This window comes from Carassius gibelio, chromosome B21 (genome assembly GCF_023724105.1).
Source record: "Carassius gibelio isolate Cgi1373 ecotype wild population from Czech Republic chromosome B21, carGib1.2-hapl.c, whole genome shotgun sequence".
NCBI classification, from domain to species: Eukaryota; Metazoa; Chordata; class Actinopteri; order Cypriniformes; family Cyprinidae; genus Carassius; species Carassius gibelio.
This window is the reverse complement of record NC_068416.1, coordinates 10,680,526-10,694,697: the sequence shown is the minus strand read 5'-3', so window position 1 is coordinate 10,694,697 and position 14,172 is coordinate 10,680,526. Positions and strand designations below refer to the sequence as shown.

The following is a 14,172-nucleotide window of genomic DNA, read 5'->3' as shown; positions in this document are numbered from 1 at the left end:
AAAAAGCATGCAGCACGCACACTTAATATTTCATCATTCCAATATCTGTCAGTCTCAAATGACTTGGTCTGTTTTGCTTATACTATTCTGATACCTTTAAACAAAATATGCAACAGCTTTTTTTAATTTTTAATGTAATTTCACTGTAAAATGTGACAAAGTAATATAATACTGTCCTTCTTTCCTGTAGGACATCCAGTCAAAATGGCACAATATCAGGATTTCTCTGGATGACGTAAAATATACAGTTTCACAAGAACCATATTTTTAGCTACAGGCCTTTTTGAGCAGTATTTAATACAGGCACAACATGAACAGAGAGTGAACTAAGGCTGTATGTACAAAGTATGCACAAACATTTTCACAACTGACAAGTTAGTGTCCCAATATCTTACCCAAATTGCAAATGACGTAAAATTAAATAATAAAAATAGCACTGTAAACATTAACATCACATTCATCAAATGCTGCACATTGACTTGCTTTTGGAATGCGGGAAAGATATGTTAAATAATGAACAACAAGATACAGGACGCAAACAAGAGTTTGACTCCCGCATATCAGATTAATCATGGTTTTATGAATGCCTCAAATAATTAGCCTTTGATATTCTGACATCAATTTTTCAGCTTCGTTATAATTTAAGAACATATTAATTGGAGACTAAATTTCCACAACATCTAAATCTTTAACATAATGAGAAAAATGTTTGAACTGGTCTCAGATCGGTGAAAACTGAAACTTAAGTGTGGACATATGAAAGTAAATTGTTCATGTATGAGTGCAGTGTGATGAATGGAGGGTGTAAACATTACGATCCTCAAAAATCTATAAAATAGAGACAATTTAAATCATAAAAGGTGATAAATCACTCAAGGCATTGTTTGTGAAAATTGGCAACGATCACCTCCATGCAATGAAATCTGTCCCTAAAGCTTGCTTTGTGTCTTGTCTTTTTGGTAAAACGGATTGCCATGCACTGTTAATATTTGCTTCAGTCAACATTCCCAGGTCCAAAAAAAAAAAAAAAACTAAATGAAAAAACATGTTCCTGATAAAGAAAGAGTTCATTGCTTGAACACTGGAAAAAGTGGAATCCTTCATGTTCTACTGCACACCAGAAAAAAAGAACAAGAAAAAACACTCCAGCGGATGCTTTGAGGAGTATAAAAGATGTTGAGCCTCCAGTCATCCCAAAATAGACCATATGATACAGCAGTTTTTCCAGTGATAGCTCAGTTATGGCAGCAGTTGTCAAAATAAGAGTCCTTCTTTTGCCCAAGATCCACCACCTTCTTTTCTGTTAGGATACAATACCAAAATAAATAAATCCAAATGGGAACAATACCAAGAACACATTACTATATCAATTCCTTAATAAAATTATTAAATGCATTCTTAATATTTCTATCCACTTTATTTTGCAACGCAGAAGTAAGCCAATGTCTTTGCACTTTATTCTTGTTCTTTTCCTATAGCTGCTCATGTATCAGAAATCTCACACATTCAATGGAAACTGGGTGAGTTTTATGAGTAAAATAGTATATTAAAATAACACAACAATAAAAAACAGTTTACATTATAAATCAGCACAACATAATTGTGATACATGTAAAATAACTGACAGTAGATGAAACCAGAAGCCTTGCCCATTCACATTACATTTGAGTGCATATGCCCTTTCAAATAAAAATAAGGTGGACAAAGGGTTTAGAAATTCATAAATACTCTGTACCATTATTGATCAAAGCATAACACAAAGCTACTATGCTTTTAGCAGCTACTATGATTTCCCATTAATACTATAAAAAATACACATGCACATGTGTGTGCATCTGTTTTTGGACAGAAATCTGTAATAAAATAAAAAGGGGGCACCTTCCAAAGATGGTCCTTGCAAGCAGTTTGCATCTTGTCATTGTAATGACATTCATTTGTGCTTTTCATGCTTATGTGAAGCATCAAGTAACAGAGAGTGAGGGCTTGAAAAGCCTTGTGTCTGAAACACATAGACCCAGGTGTAAAGTGTAAAATAACTGGTTTCGCTTTGCAGCAAATTCTCACCTTGCATGAACTCTAAAGCACAGCTACTGAAATCTTCAGCCACTTTCTGAAACACCTCATCTGTATGAAAAAATAAAAAATAAAACAAATAAAGAAGTGAAACTTCTCAGTATCTAACGGCACGTTACACAGAAACAGTGCTCAGCAGAGCAGATAAACTGAAGTATCACTCACCAACATTTTTTCCTGTTTTGCTGGAGGTCTCGAAATGTTGTGCACCTATTTCTGAAAATTTTAATGAAGTTTTATTGAAATGCTTTGAAGAAAACAAAAGCAGCTAAATTCATGCTTACCATCTGCAAAGTCTTGAACATCATGGTAGTCTACTTGCCGTACACTCCGATCGGCCTCAATGAGGTCACTCTTGGTGCCACACAAATATATCTTGCAGTGCTGAAAATAAAATAATGTGTCCATAAAGTTGTGCTGAAGTTGTTCTCATGATTTTGTGAGACGTGGGTTTATTTTACCTCTTCACAGTTCTGTAACTCCTTCACCCAGAACCTTGCCCTTCCGAAACTGCTGCTGTCAGTCAAGTCTAAGTGTGATAGTGAAAATCAGACACAAATTTAGCATAACAATTGGATGGTTTCAAACTGTTTCACTTGTGAAAGAGCTCATTTTCTTTAGATTTTTTTTTTACATGTACACTACTGTTCAAAAGTTTTGTGTGTTTTTTTTTTAAGAAAAGATACTTTTATTAATGGATTTATTGTACAAAATGTTGAATGGTAGTGTTGAAAAAAAAAATATATACACATATACATATACATATACATATATATACATATACATATATATATATACACACATAGTGTGAGTAAAATATTAAGTATCATATTATAACAACAAGTTTAAATAATTGTTTTTATATTTTTTAAGAAAACAAAACCTAAGATAAACTAATTTCAAATTAGATTAAAATAAAATATATTTTTTAATCTTTAAAATGCAAAATGAAATCATAACATCAAATGAATTGAAAAAAATTAAACAAATGATAAATAAATATATATGCATTATCTCAATTTTTTACATTCAAACATTTTACGGTCCAAAAAATTTTGTTGTTGATTTTTTTTTTTTTGCCTATTTACATTTTATATGGACTCCAGAGAACCCCTGATTAAATTATTTGAATCAAACACATGAACTTCCTAGCAGGACTTGTAACGACTGCAATTTATACACAGAGTGAGCAAGCATGAGCCATTTCCTTGCTCAGTGTCACCTGACTGCTAGACTGAGCTGCACTTTGGATTTGGAAAAAAAAAAAAACCTTTCCTGTCAAACTGCAACAGAGGGATTTACCGTAGCAGACAATGGCAGCGCGGGCTCCTCTGTAATAGATTCTGCTCATAGCTTCATAACGTTCAGACCCAGCAGTGTCCTAAGATCAAAAGAAACATGTGAAGTCACTAATGAGTGGTTGATCAGCATATATAAAGTCCCAAGTAACTACACTTACCCATATTCCCAGAGTAACCACCTTGTCACTGACATTGAGGGCTTTCGCAACAAACGCAGCCCCTATAGTCTTAATGAGAAAAAAACAATTAATTAAAAAACACATATACACACACAGACACATAAAGCCTGGAAACATCATATCAGGTCATCGTCGAAGAGCCACTGACATCCGTGGAAGGTGGCTTTACCTGTGGAGCTGGTTTATAGTATGTGACACATGACTAGAGATAGTTGATAGCCAGTCAAACTTACATTATACACAAAAAATGTCTTTAATTAGACCAAACGATTTCAGAAAATGGTAAATTGGCTTCTAGAGGCTGCTGTGTTAACACACACACTTACATTTTGATATGGTCCCACAAGAAACCGGCGATGTACGTATCTTTCCACCAGACTGGTTTTGCCCACACTCTCCTTGCCAAGCATGACCACCTTAGCATCCACTCGCATGGCAGTCATGATTATATGGGTCTGAAGAAAAAGACACTATAAATATAGGCATAGAGATGTTTATATATGGCATATTACAGCTAGGTAGATATAGACAGTATCATCCTGGAAAACAGAAGTCTGATTAATTATATTTAATGTGCACCTGTATTGCTTAACAAATAAATAAATAGAGCTGTACTTGGACTTTAATTTTATTAATATTAATATATTAATAAAATAAAACAAATACACTTTCTAGACTAGGTCGTTGACTGAAAGCACATGTAAAGTACTTGAGTTACTTTGAAATTAAAATCTTACAGAAAAATGTATGATTAAAAGTATATTCAAATACAGTGTTATATGACATTCGAATTTAAATAAAAATTACATTAAATGCAAATAACGTAGTTAAGTGCTCGAAAGAATTACGTTGCTTTAGAACGTAAGTATATTCTTTTAAGGTAAGTTATATATATAAAAAACACTTTTTAAAAGTAACGTTACACTTAATTGTTTTTTATAAGAATTCTGCCACTAACGTTACTACATGTACAGAGCTAGCTTTGGCTAATAACGCAATCTCAGTAAATCAAACAAGATATTATCCATATAAAACACACTAACCTTAGCGTTCTCACGTTTTCACTTACCTAGGCTTTTGGTGTAATATGTTGACGGGACTTCAGAGTTCCTGAGTGGCTCTACTGACAGATAAATACTGGAACCGGGTGGGTAAGTTAATGGTTCAGTTAGCAATCCACACTGGTGTGCCACAAAAGCTCATAATAATAAAATTGAAGACTACTTGACGCGCAAATACATTAGCAGCGAAGTCACATCGAACTGAGGACACGTTCAAAAAAATTAAATGTTAAGTGATGTTGAACGTTTTTCACCAGGAGAAAGAAGCTTAGCTTTCAACACCACTAAACACAGCTGATCTAGACAACGTCGAAGCCATTTTTCCTAGTTTAACGTTACACGGAGAATCAAATCTACAGTAAATGGGCTAAAAAATGTTCTGTATTAGGTCAATGAGGAACTGTAGTGTGTGGCTAGATGGAATAAACTAATGTGTGTTTTTTGTTTATATAGAGGAGGATGTGACTTCACTGTGGTCAGTGGTTGTGTCTCAAATAGCGTTGAAGATTCATTGACGGATCAGTGTGAATCGGCTCCAGCGAATCGCAGAAGTGTCAAGAGTAAAACGTACTGTCTATGTTTACAACTTAATTTAAGAGAGGTTAGTTTCCTAAATAGCATGTCGTTTAATATGGAAATTAATTTGAATATTGTTTAATATAAATGCTAATTATTTGTAACAGTGGAAACGTGGTTGTAAGAAACTGAACATGGACAAGTAACATTTCAATAAATGCTTGATAACGAAACGTAATGTGTCGCCCTGTAAAGCAACGGAATTAATACGAGGAATTCCTTTATTCAGTTTTTGCTATCTGAATTAAACTATTCGAAAGAAACGATTCGCAGAAATGATTCAGACGTCATATGACTACAAGTACGCGCTTAACCTCTAAGCCGCTGCTGATTGGCTGCTCGATTCACTTGGCGCGTGACAGTTTGCTGAGTATCTGATTATTCCTCTGTGATTGGCTGCTTGTCTGCCACGCAAGGATTCTTCCTTTTAAGTTTGCCAAAATGCTGTCTATGTAGGCAGCTCACTGACTTTAGAAACACAACCTGCGTATAATGGGAGGAGAATTTGAGTTCTTTTGAAAATGGCGTCTCCGAAAACGGTGCCTAAAGATGCACAGGTAAATAATGCTTTGGAAACGGTTTAATTTTCGCGTTGTGCAATATTTGTTGTTTTTAAACCATAACGATTAAAACAGCCCATTTAAAATGCGACTGTGTATTTTACTTTTCTTATTCTTCTTTGTGCACGCACATGTTACAAGGCTAACTGGTCCACTGTAATACTTTTTTTATTTTTCGTGATATTTTAATAAAATATGTTATTATTTACTGTGTTTCATGGATAAAAAGGTTGTGGGTGTATTTACGATTAATGCGTTAAATAGTAAGGCAAGCTAAGATGTTTGCTGATATATATAAATACAGGTATGCAGCTAATATAATATGCATGATATGTTCATTGTGCAGTTTTTACTTTATTTTATTATCTTAAAAGGTTATGATGCAGATTCTTAAGGACATGGGGATCACGGAGTACGAGCCCAGAGTGATCAATCAAATGCTGGAGTTTACATACAGTGAGTCAGGATGACTTAAGACCTCCAACATATTGTAAAATGCTTTAACAAACTATCTCTGTCTTAGTTCTGTTCTATTAAGTCGTCCAATAACATTTTAACAATCACTGTCTGATGTTGTAGTTTTTTTTCTTCTTCAGGATACGTGACAACTATTATTGAAGATGCAAAAATTTATTCCACCCATGCCAAGAAGTCCAATGTGGATGCAGATGATGTAAGGTTAGCAATCCAGTGTCGAGTGGATCAGTCATTCACATCTCCTCCACCACGAGATGTAAGTTGTTCTTGTTGACTTTTATTTTTTTTATGCATAGCACATTTGTGACTTCTGATAATTAATAGTGGTGGTTGGTCCATGGTTTCAGTTTCTGTTGGATATTGCAAGACAGAAGAACCAAACTCCTTTGCCCTTGATCAAACCATACACAGGCCCACGTCTTCCACCAGACCGCTACTGTCTCACCACACCAAACTACAGACTGAAGTCCTTGCAGAAAAAGGTATTATTTAGAATAATATGTGATATGATGTTGTAGTTTGGTTCTAAAATTTGGATTAACTGAACTAGTGATACCTGATAACAAGGTCTTGTGATGTATTTTTAACATCGAGTTCACATGACTCTTCCAGTCATTTGTGATTTACAGGCTAAAGTGTGGTCACATTTGCGAACTTTGAGCAAAAAGGTCAATGATCTATAGTCAGTAGTATATGAATCTTATGTGTAAGCACTTCTCAGATGGAGTAAAATATACTACTGACTATAGATGTGTGTGTATAATATACAGTCGTGGCCAAAAGTTTTGAGAATTACATAAATATTGGAAATTGGAAAAGTTGCTGCTTAAGTTTTTATAATAGCAGTTTGCATATACTCCAGAATGTTATGAAGAGTGATCAGATGAATTGCATAGTCCTTCTTTGCCATGAAAATTAACTTAATCCCAAAAAAACCTTTCCACTGCATTTCATTGCTGTCATTAAAGGACCTGCTGAGATCATTTCAGTAATCATCTTGTAATCATCTTGAAACGCGTGCAGCCATCATTGCGTTGCATAAAAATGGCTTCACATATCGCGTCTTTTTTGCACTCAAGTTCGTTATTTCCAATGTAGGTGCACGGTCATAATGGAAGCGACGCGGTCACGATGCGCACGCAGTGAAACGCGCCCGTTTTTTTTCCAGCGCACCGCAGGTCATGTGACAAGAACTAAACATTCAGCTTCATCCTTTCCTGTAACAATGTTGAAAGCTCAGCCAAGATGAAGGAACAGCTGATCATAGCTGTATAAGGAGAAAGCGGCGCGCCTAGCATTTTCCTCTCGTTTTTAGGCGCGAAATGTGAACGGCCCCTTATTCATTATTTATTTTTATTTTTTTGCCTGCATACATCTTCAAATATGCTGTGGAGATTCACAGAAAATGAGGTTTTATTGTGAATATTTTTTTTCTGCGAAATTTGAATATAATTTCTAATTTATCGAATAATTAGAGCAGAACGAATATTTGAATGTTCGACTATCCGTGCACACCCCTAATATATATATATATATATATATATATAATATATATATATATATATATCTGTATAATCAACCAGTATGACCATCGCGCTGGAGCCTCACACGCACACACATTATCAAAATAAAATGCAGTTAAAGAAACAAAAGGTTGCATTGCTCTGTTGTACAAAATTGGTTGGGTTCAACGTGACCAGTGCCTGGACCAGGATGATGTTTTACATCAATGAAAGTACAAAGCCTAACCTATAATAAATAATATTTTAGAATCCAGATGTTACAAATATGGAAACGGATATTTGAATATTGGATTCTTAGTGAATGAGAGAGGTACTGTAGGTATCAGTTTTACCTTAAATTAATTTGTTTTTTGGATTGATGTTTTATAGCCTAAATGCATAGCCTCAACTTTAGAGGCTTTGTTGTGGAGATAAACTATTAAAGGGTTAGTCCAGCCAAAAATGAAAATAATGTCATTAATGTATGACGAAAGGTAAGAAAAACATCATCAAAGTAGTCCATTGCCGCGTTTCCACCGCAGGAACTTTACCCAGGAACTAGGGACTTTGGCTTGGTACTTGGTGTGTTTCCACTGCAGGAACCAGGGACTAAATAAAGTTCCGGGTAAAAAAAAAATGCCCCTCAGAAAGTCCCTGCTGGTGAGGTAGAAAATTGCAGTAGCCAAGGTCAGCTGACTGAAGTTATCAAGTACGCTGCTGTTTGCAGATTTACCGGATTTGCGTCGTCGCGGACATCACACTCCCGAGTCTAATGCTGTGTTCACACCAAACGCGAATAGGGCATTAGGCGCGAATGATTTCAACGTTAAGTCAATTCAAAGGTGCATTTATGCGTGTCTGGAGGTCTCATGGCGCGAATGGGGCATTTAGCGCGGCGCGGAAGACACAAATTCGACTCAATGATGCAAATTAATCCGTGAACTGAGCGTTTCACGCGATGCACTCGTTTAGCGCATGGTGCTTTTTGTGCATTTAAGCATTTCACGTGAATTCAATTCATGCCTCGTTAACCAATCAGGAGCCTGCTTAGGAGTCACTCATTCAACATGGAGGAACGACTGATGTTGTAAGTGAGCAGTCAACCGGATCGGAGTTCATATTTCTATAGAGACAGGAATATATATATACATAAAACATATTAATATATTAAAGATAAGAAACGTTTTGTTTTACCCCAAACTAATTATATTTTATCTTGAACCACTAAAGAGACATCAGAGCGGAAAATGTCAGAAGATCAAGCCAAGGTGAGGCTGCTCTCGGCGGATACATGAGCTCTGAGCTCCCGCTGATCGCATGGAGCTCATCTCCGAAATCAGCGAAACACATTTTTTAAATAGACGCTGTCTTTATAAATAAACCACATATTTGAGTTTAGAACAACTACATTCTCTCCTGAAATACTTTTAAAACTACATGTCATGACACGATAACAGTAAGATTTTGAAAATTATCAGAATAAAAATTGTGGTTGAAAATGCTGCGTGAACTCAGCTGGCAGAAGCCCCCCCCATGACATAATTCGCGTATGTTGTGAATTAAATTTCACGTGCGAATGAAGCGAACAATCTCAAAATGTTCAAGCGGCAAACTAGACGCGAAATTGACGCTCTATTCACGTTTGGTGTGAACACAGCATAATGCGCAAAGTCTGAACTACCGAGGAGGCACGTCCAAAATCAGCATACTTTGTATTGAGAAACGCGCGCAGACCTATGTCACCAGTCTATTTGCCTATTCCCGGTACTTTACACCGCGGTGGAAACGCAGAAAGCAACAGGTCTGGGGGGGAAAAGTTCCTGGTACAAATGCTCCGGGTAATATTGGTGGAAACGTGGCACATGTGACATCAGGGGGTTAGTTAGAACATTGGTGTGCTTAAAAGGGTATATTAATATAACTTTTTATACTGAAACCAATATCATGTGAACTAAACATGCCTCAATGGATTTTGGTGAGCTTAATAGGCATGTTTACCCTATATATATATATATATATGTATGTTATATGTATATGTATGTATATATATGTATGTTATATGTATATATATGTATATGTATGTATATATATATGTGTATATATATATATATGTGTGTGTGTGTGTGTGTGTGTGTGTGTGTGTGTGTGTGTGTGTGTGTGTGTGTGTGTGTGTGTGTGTGTGCACGCATGTTAAATGTGTGTATGTAATAGTTTCTTTTCCTGATAAAATATAAATCTTGGCATAACAAATATATATTCCTTATAAATACACATGTGGTGTTTTATTATTTTCCTTGACATTTTGTGGTATAGAAACATGTTATTTTAGTATCCTTGAGATGCTAATATAGTGTATTAATATTTTTAATTTTTATTTTCATGTTAAATATCAGTTGAATTTTGTCACTTTATTTATTTGCTGATGTCTGTGTATTTATTTTATGTATTTATATTTCAGTTGTTTAATACATCAAGTTAATCTTTAATTTCAGCTAATATTTATTTCAAATAATATATTTTTTGTTGTTGTTGTTGTTTTAGTTGCACTTAACTATATTAAGTTTGTTTAATATATTAATTGCACTTAACTATATTAAACAAACAGATGGAAATTAAAATGTATGGCAGAATGTTCAGTCTGATATGGTTTTGATTTGAATTTTAGGTGTCTTCGTCTGCGGGCAGGATAACAGTGCCACGGTTAAGTGTGGGGGCAGTGTCCAGTAGGCCAAGCACTCCAACTCTTGGTCAGTTATTCTAAATACTTAAGTATACTCAAAGATTTTAAGCATTTCAAGAATTTGCATGCACACAATTATCTCTTGCTGAACAAGTGCAAAATCTAAACCTGAGTTTAAAGGATCATTGTATTTACTGCAGGTACGCCATCAGTGCAGACTGTGGGAACTAAAGTGGGGACGCCGGTGTCACTGACCGGCCAGCGCTTTACAGTTCAGATTCCCTCCTCACAGGCTGCCTCTGTCAAATCAGGTAAGTTTATTTTATTTTTCTTAGAATAAGTAGTTCTTCTTGTATGCTCTTTTTTTATCTTTTATATTGAGGACCATATGGAACATTTTGTGCCGAATCAGTGAGCAGCTTAAGTTAAGCTATTGATTGAGCTTAGAGAAATAAAACATGGCAAATTTAAGATCATGCAATGAATTATAGCAGTAACATAACAAAATGTATGATTTAATTTGTTTTCACAGCTACTCCTACTACTTCCACAGTTCAAAACGTCCTCATCAACCCCTCTCTCATTGGCTCCAAGAACATCCTCATTACTACCAATATGGTGTCCCATAACTCCTCTAGTGACTCATCCTCTCTTAAGAGGAAGCATGAAGATGAGGATGACTATGATGCTTTGTGACCTGCTGTGGTTTCTTACTAGTATGGAAGTGATTCTGTATATAAGTGATTGATAACTATGAATTTGCCTTTCAGTAGCTTTGTCTTTTCTTTGTTTAGATGCTTGCACAATAACAGCCAATTACCATTTATTGTTCATTTTTGTTAGTAAAAATAAACATAAAATCAATTAATAAATTGTGTGTTTGGTTATTTCACAAGCTCTTTTATCTCATTTATTTACATAGAATATATTTAGTTGTTTAAAAAATCTTATTTTTTGTGGGTAGAAGGAAAGCCTTTTGAGTTAGTCAGATAATTTCATAAATGCCATCATTATTTGAAAATATTATTAGGTATGAAATCTAATTGCATGTAGTTTATTTTAAAATAAATCAATGAAATGCCAGCAGAGGGAGCTGGTTAGACAGATCTGTATGCTTTTACTCCAGGAATAATTGTTGACGCTACTTAAATTGTAATACTACTATAATGCAGTTATATTAATATAATATAATATTTAGACACTCTTCTTGAATGTCCTGGTCATCTGATATGGTATAGTCAGTGATCAGTCTTAATGATGTATGGAGAATATATAGATGTATTATTTAGAGACAGCAAATTACATTTACACAGTTTCTGAAATATAAATGGTTAAGTGTACATTTATAGCAAGTTAACTAATGTATATCTGTAGTTCAAATGGTAGAGCAAAGATGGTTGCAATACACTTTTATTTTCAGTATTTAAAGAGAACAAATAACATCAGATGTACATATTAGGAAATTCAGTAGGCTATTCCATAAATGTGTATTTCAAAATGTAAATGTATCTAGTTTAAAAATGTATGAAAAGAGTGCGAAAACAGCTTATTGTAATGTAGTTTGCATCCCAAGCATGCTCACTGAACTGAAAAAAAAATAAATAAATAACTGAACCAGAAAAGAGGGGGTTTATTAGATGTGTTAAAACCATGCTCATATAATGTTATTCATTCATAACTTTTATGTCTTGTTCCACTTAATAGCCCTGTAAAAACTTTATTTAGACCTAACCCACATAACTCATTCTGTTTAGTAAAAATAAATAAATAAAAATAAAATAAAAACTGCAACAGACTCCTATGATTTCATAGAACGGTGAAATATCTTTGGTCTTGTTGAAGGGACACAGTGCAAATGTTTGCTATTTACTTCACTACAGCCACACGTAATTACTACATGTTCCAACGTTCAGCACGGCTCTGTGATTGGCTGAGGAGAGTGTCAATCAAAGCTTCTTTATCCAATAGACTCGTTACTCGCTCTCAAACTATGGCGGCCATGTTGTATCCGCGCCCGCGGGGGACTGGAGGGTGTTCGGAACCGAGTCTGTCTTCAGTCGGGTCTATATGGTGGGGCTCTCGGGCTTGAACTCGTCTTGGTTTTACACCGTAACAGATCTACACTCCTCACCATGAGCCGTCCGTCCTCTGCGGGTGGTGCGGCCGGAGGACTCGGAGCTTGTAAAGCAGGAGGAAGTAAGCATGGAGGTTCTGGAGGAACAACCGCCGCCGCCGCTGGGGTATCGGGCTCTGTCGCGGGCACTTGTACGGTGTCCGCGGCCGCTGTAGCCCTTCCAACCGCTGTCCTACCAGGACAGTCAGCCGAACTGACAGCACTGTTTGAGTGCCCGGTGTGTTTCGACTACGTGCTGCCCCCGATCTTGCAGTGTCAGGCTGGGCATCTGGTGTGTAACCAGTGTCGACAAAAGCTCAGCTGTTGTCCGACTTGTCGCGGCCCTCTCACGCCGAGCATAAGGAACTTGGCAATGGAAAAAGTTGCATCTACTCTGCCGTTTCCGTGTAAGGTAAGAACAACCCCGTAGCCCGGGTGAAATGCATTCGCTGCCGTCATAACCAATCCAAAGTTGCCTGCAATATTGTTTCATTCAGTACTGTATGACGGCACACAGGCAGTCATGAGTTTAGACACCGCTCAGATGCCACAGGTGTATTTTGCATCAAGCCTAGATGCAGCACTTCTTCTTCTTTTATGTATTTTAAGCCACCTTCTTTTATGTTTCCAGTAAAACATCCAGCTGAAGTGTAGAAACACTTTCCTCTATCACACCGTAATATTTAGTCATTCGTAGGAAAAAATGTCCCGATCATTGCCAGCGTAACGGCGTTAATTGTCTCAACCAATGTAGAGGTTTGGGGGGCGGGGTTATTAGTTTGTCAAACCAATGGCAGGTAAGGAGTGCTTTGGGAAACCTGTTTGGAAACAGTTGTTGTTTTTGTAATTCCCATTGAAGAAATGGTACATTTCAGCGTTAAGATAGGGGCATAATTTCACAGGCACCCCATCAAAAAAGCATCTCCTTATGTCCTAAGGCTGATTATACATGGGGCAGCATTTTGAGCAATGTGGCCGGGCACTCAATGTTCTAGTCAACTGGCAACCAGGGGCTTGTTTCATAAAATTTTGCCAAATAAGATGGGTTTATTTTAGTTAGTCTGACTTATTGCCAGTTGATTTGGTTCTAAATAAGACGGACTAACTGAAATAAGCCTGGCTTGTTTGGTAAACTTTTTTTTTTTTATGAAACCGCTCCCAGGTGAGAAACGGCCCATGACCAATCTAAAATATCTACATAGAAATGTGTTGCACATTCTCAATGGGAAAGTGCCCGAAGAATAATCAAATCAAAAAGTTGCCCCATGTATCATCAGCCGATATTCTCCAAGTGAAATAATTGACCTGTTTTTCAGGTGTGAATGTCTGTCTACATTTGTAAAATAATACATTTATGGTAGAATCAGTACAGAAGAGATACATGGATTTCTCTTCAGTAAAATGAAAGTTTAAATATATCAGGCGAAAATGTTTATATGTATCGGTATCGGCATCGGCCAAAATTATTTTGAAAATATCGGCATATAGAATATCGGCCAAAATCCAATATCGTGCATCCCTAACGCGTATCATATAAAAATATATATATAAGTATATATATATATAAGTCTGTGCATTGTCTTTTACTACAGGGAATAGTATGTACAGTGCATATCAATGTTAAAACTGTAAGTCTATCCTTCAGAGCTT

The 14,172-nt window shown here is 36.0% G+C and overlaps 3 protein-coding genes across 5 annotated transcripts in view; 2 read left to right on the top strand and 1 right to left on the bottom strand.

Annotated features, from left to right (window-relative positions):
* Positions 1–106: 106 nt before the first annotated feature.
* Positions 107–5,090, bottom strand: LOC127985757 (ras-related protein Rab-24-like). The gene is made up of 9 exons (XM_052587895.1): positions 4,623–5,090; positions 3,880–4,008; positions 3,533–3,601; positions 3,376–3,454; positions 2,535–2,602; positions 2,358–2,457; positions 2,239–2,289; positions 2,065–2,124; positions 107–1,300 (listed from the first exon to the last, which is right to left on the bottom strand). Exons 2-9 carry the CDS (start codon positions 3,994–3,996, stop codon positions 1,236–1,238), a joined length of 609 nt encoding a protein of 202 aa, XP_052443855.1. The 5' UTR covers positions 3,997–4,008; positions 4,623–5,090; the 3' UTR covers positions 107–1,235.
* LOC127985756 (transcription initiation factor TFIID subunit 9-like) lies at positions 4,659–11,281 on the top strand. Of its 3 annotated transcripts, none has more exons than XM_052587894.1 (7): positions 4,659–4,704; positions 6,125–6,206; positions 6,347–6,483; positions 6,575–6,709; positions 10,395–10,476; positions 10,610–10,720; positions 10,942–11,281. In XM_052587894.1, the coding sequence occupies exons 2-7, from the start codon at positions 6,128–6,130 to the stop codon at positions 11,103–11,105; spliced, it is 708 nt and encodes a 235-aa protein (XP_052443854.1). In that variant the 5' UTR covers positions 4,659–4,704; positions 6,125–6,127; the 3' UTR covers positions 11,106–11,281. The 3 variants fall into 3 exon arrangements, with proteins under 3 accessions (XP_052443854.1, XP_052443853.1, XP_052443852.1); XM_052587893.1 differs by lacking the exon at positions 4,659–4,704 and adding an exon at positions 5,591–5,747 and having other exon boundaries at positions 10,963–11,281; XM_052587892.1 differs by lacking the exon at positions 4,659–4,704 and adding an exon at positions 5,596–5,747.
* Positions 11,282–12,381: 1,100 nt separating this feature from the next.
* Positions 12,382–14,172, top strand: part of LOC127985930 (E3 ubiquitin-protein ligase Siah2) — a 31,828-nt gene continuing 30,037 nt past the window's right edge. Inside the window, exon 1 of the mRNA XM_052588141.1 lies at positions 12,382–12,934. Coding sequence (XP_052444101.1) covers positions 12,542–12,934 — 393 coding nt within the window. The 5' untranslated portion in view covers positions 12,382–12,541. The remainder of the gene's footprint in view (positions 12,935–14,172) is intronic.

Bases quoted from the DNA above. Each gene is read 5' to 3' on its own strand.
- LOC127985756 (XM_052587892.1), top strand. From the start codon at position 5,712: ATGGCGTCTCCGAAAACGGTGCCTAAAGATGCACAG. The intron at 10,477-10,609 runs GTCAGTTATTCT...TATTTACTGCAG, and splicing joins GCCAAGCACTCCAACTCTTG to GTACGCCATCAGTGCAGACT. The intron at 10,721-10,941 runs GTAAGTTTATTT...TTGTTTTCACAG, and splicing joins GGCTGCCTCTGTCAAATCAG to CTACTCCTACTACTTCCACA.
- LOC127985757 (XM_052587895.1), bottom strand. From the start codon at position 3,996: ATGACTGCCATGCGAGTGGATGCTAAGGTGGTCATGCTTGGCAAGGAG. The intron at 3,455-3,532 runs GTAAGTGTAGTT...TTTTGATCTTAG, and splicing joins TGGTTACTCTGGGAATATGG to GACACTGCTGGGTCTGAACG. The intron at 2,603-3,375 runs GTAAATCCCTCT...TATCACACTTAG, and splicing joins CGCTGCCATTGTCTGCTACG to ACTTGACTGACAGCAGCAGT.